The sequence below is a fragment of the Pyxicephalus adspersus genome, chromosome 8, assembly GCF_032062135.1.
Source record: "Pyxicephalus adspersus chromosome 8, UCB_Pads_2.0, whole genome shotgun sequence".
NCBI lineage: Eukaryota > Metazoa > Chordata > Amphibia > Anura > Pyxicephalidae > Pyxicephalus > Pyxicephalus adspersus.
Window position 1 is genome coordinate 69,180,435 of NC_092865.1, and position 4,884 is coordinate 69,185,318.

The window sequence follows — 4,884 nt, forward strand, 5'->3', positions numbered from 1 at the left end:
GCCCCACCAACGGTGAGGAGGAGCTCCAACGCAGGGCGGCTGGTGTTTGTCGCACTGCTAGCAGTCAAGACCAGACAACATTGCCATCTCCCACACCTTCTACCCAATCGTCCAATATTTCTGTGGTTAGCATTCACAGCATCCAACCTTCCATCCACATATGCTGGATCGCAAAAGGAAATATGGCCCAAATGACCAAAAAACAAAGCTAATAAATGCGTTAATTGCACAGCTGATTGCCTTTGAGCTCCTCCCTTACCGGCTGGTGGACTCCAATGCGTTCCATTCCTCCGCGTGAACCCGCAGTACATAATGCCCAAGCGACAGTATTTTGCACAAAAATGTGTTCTTGCTTTGCAGGAACACGTGCAGAGCAATGTGTCCGTGGCCCTGCAGCACTTTCTGGCAAGGTGCACTGACAACCGACAGTTGGTCGAGCAAGCATGGACTGGTAAGATATATTTCCTACACAGCTCACTGGGTAACTTTGGTGGCAGTAGGGGAAGATGCAGCTGCAGGAAGGCCTGCATACCTAGCTCCATCCAGAGCAACAACAACCTGCAGTTTGCTATATTGGTGCACAAGTCAGACTTTGCCACGCATTCCTTAGGTTGCGATGCCTCGGCTCCCTCAGCCCCATGGGCGCAACCATTCTAAGTGGGGGGACATATGGCTAACTCCGCACGGACTCCAGCCAGGCAAGGACCTGTGTGACAATGGGGCCAATCTGCTGGCAATCCTGCGTTCTGGAAAACTCACACACGTACCTTGCCTGGCCCACGTCATGAACCTCATAGTGCAACGCTTCTTTAAAAAGTACCCAGGCCTCCAGCCGCTGTTGCTAAAGGCCAGAAAACTGTCAGCGCATTTCCGCTGGTCGTACACAGCCAGTGCCAGATTGGTGGATTTACAGCAAAACCTCAATATGCCGGTGTAGCATACCACCAGCAGGAGAAAAGATAAACTTACCTTGGAAAGTATTATTTCATCAGAAGTTTAGTGGATGCAAAGAACAGTCTTTCAGCAGTGGTGGGTTAGCAAGTCAATACATGCTTGTTATATACATAGAACAAAAAAAGTTTTAAAGATATATTAAAAAAAGACCAGACTTGAAAAACCTCTTTCTCTATACAACATATATCAAATGGAAAATACCACCTTAAATCCTATATAGTATAATCATATATAGTATAATCAGTATCAGAATTGACTATACATGCTCACAATGCTCCATCACCAGACATATATATAACAAAAAAATAATAAAGGCTACAAAAAATGATTGTAAATGTCACAAATATGCAAATACAAAACAAATTAAAAGCAATTATAATTTCTGGAGTTTTGACATTATTTCTAATAATATAGCACAAGTGAAATAGAACTAAATATCAGATGTTTATGGCACTTAGAGGGTTACAACTTTAGTTCCTCTTCCTCTAGAGTTGAGTAAATATCTTTTCCGGTTTCATAGCATCTCACAGTTGTGGTCTGTTCTCAGTGTAGCCATCCTTCCATCTCATATTAGTTCCTTTTTTCAGTGACAAGTGCTGGAAGCCATAGATCGCTGCTGTGTACAGCTATGCAGGCCATAAAGTGTGTCGTAGTTGGTGATGGGTAAGTAAAAGGTGTTTTTACAAAATATATAAATTACATTCAGGGATTATTATGATTATGGGGTACAGTAAGTTTTTGTGGTTACATTTGAAAGCCAGGTAACTTTTTAGGTCTTGCTGTTCTACTTGCTCTCTATATGGCAATTGGTTGTACTATTCATGTTTAATTGTTTCTTTTAACACTTTAATATAAACCTAAAATACCCCTTTTTGTAAATGAGTTACTAATACCCTTTAGGTATATGAATCTTAATGTCTCATTAACTGCTCAATATGAAATGTTCAACTTATATTTATGCCTTTATTATTATTATTATTATTATTATTATTATTATTATTAATAATATAATAAACAGGATTTATACCTTGGTAAGAATTGCTCTTCGATATAGTCAACCCTTTTGGGCTAAAAGAGGGTCATAGGGAGCCTCCCAAGGCTTAGTGAACAGCATCTTGATACTCACCTAAACAACTTTGTTTCCTTTTTTTTTTTAATTTCTAAGAAGATCTTAAAATATGTGCACATGTATCCGCAGCTTATTATATGAAGCATAATGTAATCCTGGGCTTTAACATTTAGCTTTGAACATAATCCTGTGTTTCATCAATTATCTAGTTGATTTAGAAATGTTTCCTAATGAACCACCGAATTAAGTTCTTACTAAACATTCAATACATAGGGTGACTGTAATTCACAGGTGTTGAATTATTGTGAAATTCCAAATACCATTTTATTAAAAAAAAAAGTCTTTAGGCCATTGTGAGCCTTCTAATGGTCATTATTCTTGCTAACCATGAAAACCTTTTAGAATGCATGTAGAAGTTAGTAAGTGCTAAAATGACTTTATTTACTGATAGTGCATAAAAATACATCAGTTCAGAGTCCTAATTAGGACTGTTCTTTGCTGTGAGAAGGACAAGATGGAGTATGACCCAAAATGAAACATACATGTCAGCTTTCAGTTTTTGCTGTGCGCCTATAAAACATTGAGAGCGATTAAATGAAGAAATACGTGTTTTGTAATATACTTCTGCTCCCATGGTAGAGTGATGATGTAATTGTAGTTCACAGGTGTTACTTTTGCAACATCTACTTTTTTTTTTTTTCGTTACAACACAGCTTAGGTGACACTGGCCCTGGTTGCCTAAGTATGCCAAGTTTTATTGTGTTCCTACTGGGATTTTCATTGATTTTCAGCTTTCCCATCCTAAAGTGGGAATAAATAGGAAAAACAATTAGAACAGGCAGTGATGTCCAATCTGCAATAAAACATAGCTGCCTGTTCGCCATCTTTTTTTGTAAAGTACACTGAGCTGTACATCCCTCCCATGTATAATGTCATCGCCCTGGTTATCAGGAAATAATGAACTCCCATTCTTATGCGCGGAAGTTACATGATTCTGACCTGGCCAATCAAGATCGGTAAACCTAAAAGAGGACTGGGTGGGCGGTAAGTTTTTTATTGCAGACAGAACATTGCCGGTCACTTCTTGCCTGCCTGGTCTCATTTTTTAAAGTTATGTACAAACACTATATTACTAAATAATTATTTATACTTGATCAGGACAGTATAGCAGTGTACAGCAGTCCCCCAACATTGTTTAGCACGTCAAAGGATGGACTGGAATGACTGTCATTTCCTATGGAGGTGTACGCAGCGAGGTGCCTCCCACTTGTCCTCCCCACCATAGACCCAAGCAGTGTTATGTTTACCGCAGTCATTTGTTCTCATCTAGTGGCAGAAATGTGACATCTGTATGCAGTGTAAGGGTCAACCCTATAAAAGAACAGACTCTTTACTAACCTTTCCTAAGTAATTGAAAAAAATCCTTCCCAGTCTTCTGGGTGGGTTGAATACATGTTCCCATTGTGGTTCCTCTTGGCTTTTTGTATGTCTTGTAGGGATATAGAAGTTCATGGAAGGAAACACATCACGTAGCAGGGGAACATGTAACACGTGCAGCAATATTTTAATATGTGGGCCAGTAGAAAGGAGAAAGCATTCACCTGTCAATTAATTCTGATTGATCTCAGAAGCATTTCAAACTGATGCCATTGGCACATGCATAAAACCAGTCAACAAAGATCCTAAATCTTAAAATTAATTAAAGCTTAATTGCAATCTGAGAAAAAATAAATCATTAGGAGATGTCTCCTGTTCATTATTTTTTTTCATCGCCCTTAAGCATTTCTTTGAAACTCCAAGACTGCTGCAGGCACAACTACTGATCTCCAACCAGCAGGACACAACAAAAATAGTTGGTCCACTGGAAATCTAACAAGCCTGGTGCACAGAGCAGAAGACCTTATTTTTAGTGTGCTGTTAGGAAACAACACAATGTTTATATGCCTTGTTGATCTAATTTATGCTTTATTAGGCTTTAGATGGGCTTAAAAAAATATTTAGCAATCTGAATGTCATTGTTCAGGCACTTCCACCCATATTGGTAACAATGCTTTGTCCTTGTCTTCCAGTTGTGCTCCTGTGTTGTCACCATGTCATACTGGCTTCTAACATAAATTATAGTGTGACAGTTTCAACACATTAGGAATGCATAATTCACTATTGTAGACATCAGTAAACTGACCCTAAGCAGTGATCCTAACTACTGTAGGTCGAAAGTCCTACTGTTCGATTCGACAGCTATTGGATCGAATAGTGAGAAATTTTCCGGGTGATCAAATGCCGAATTCGAACACTATTGAAGTCAATGGTACGAGAATTTGGTTTTTTTAAGGGTCTTTTAAGACCCTTTCTCTTCTTTATTGCTCTTGCAGCCCTTTACTAGTTGTATGTGTTGTTGGAGGGAGTTTCTTTATCCAACAACACATAGTACAGCGCTGTAGCAGCAATTTCTGTTGCCACGCTGTGCTACTTCTATGTATTCTTGGATAGAGTTTTTCTATCCAAGAATACAGGTCATTATAGGTGATGAATGGGGACAAGTCCCCATTCACCACCTATAGTGGGCGAAAAATCCTGCAATGACAGGAGGATTCCCACGGCTGCACAGCCACGGAAGTCATAATGTCATTGTGGGAAAGCCTATAAAAATATTAAAGTTAGTTAAAAAACACAAACTCTCAATAAATTACTTTAAACATTTTTTTAAACACATTTTTTCCCCAAATTTTTACTGTCGAATCCCATGTTTTTCGGGTCAAGTCTATCTGAATTCGAACAGCCATATTCAGGTCGATTATAAGGACAACCCAAATTCGAACACCAACACTAATCCTAACATCACCAAAGTGCATGCATTATTC

The 4,884-nt window shown here is 39.0% G+C and overlaps 1 protein-coding gene across 1 annotated transcript in view; it reads left to right on the forward strand.

Moving 5' to 3' along the window:
- Window positions 1-1,467: 1,467 nt before the first annotated feature.
- Window positions 1,468-4,884, forward strand: part of RAC2 (Rac family small GTPase 2) — a 46,390-nt gene continuing 42,973 nt past the window's right edge. The window contains exon 1 of the mRNA XM_072421063.1: window positions 1,468-1,617. Coding sequence (XP_072277164.1) covers window positions 1,583-1,617 — 35 coding nt within the window. The 5' untranslated portion in view covers window positions 1,468-1,582. The remainder of the gene's footprint in view (window positions 1,618-4,884) is intronic.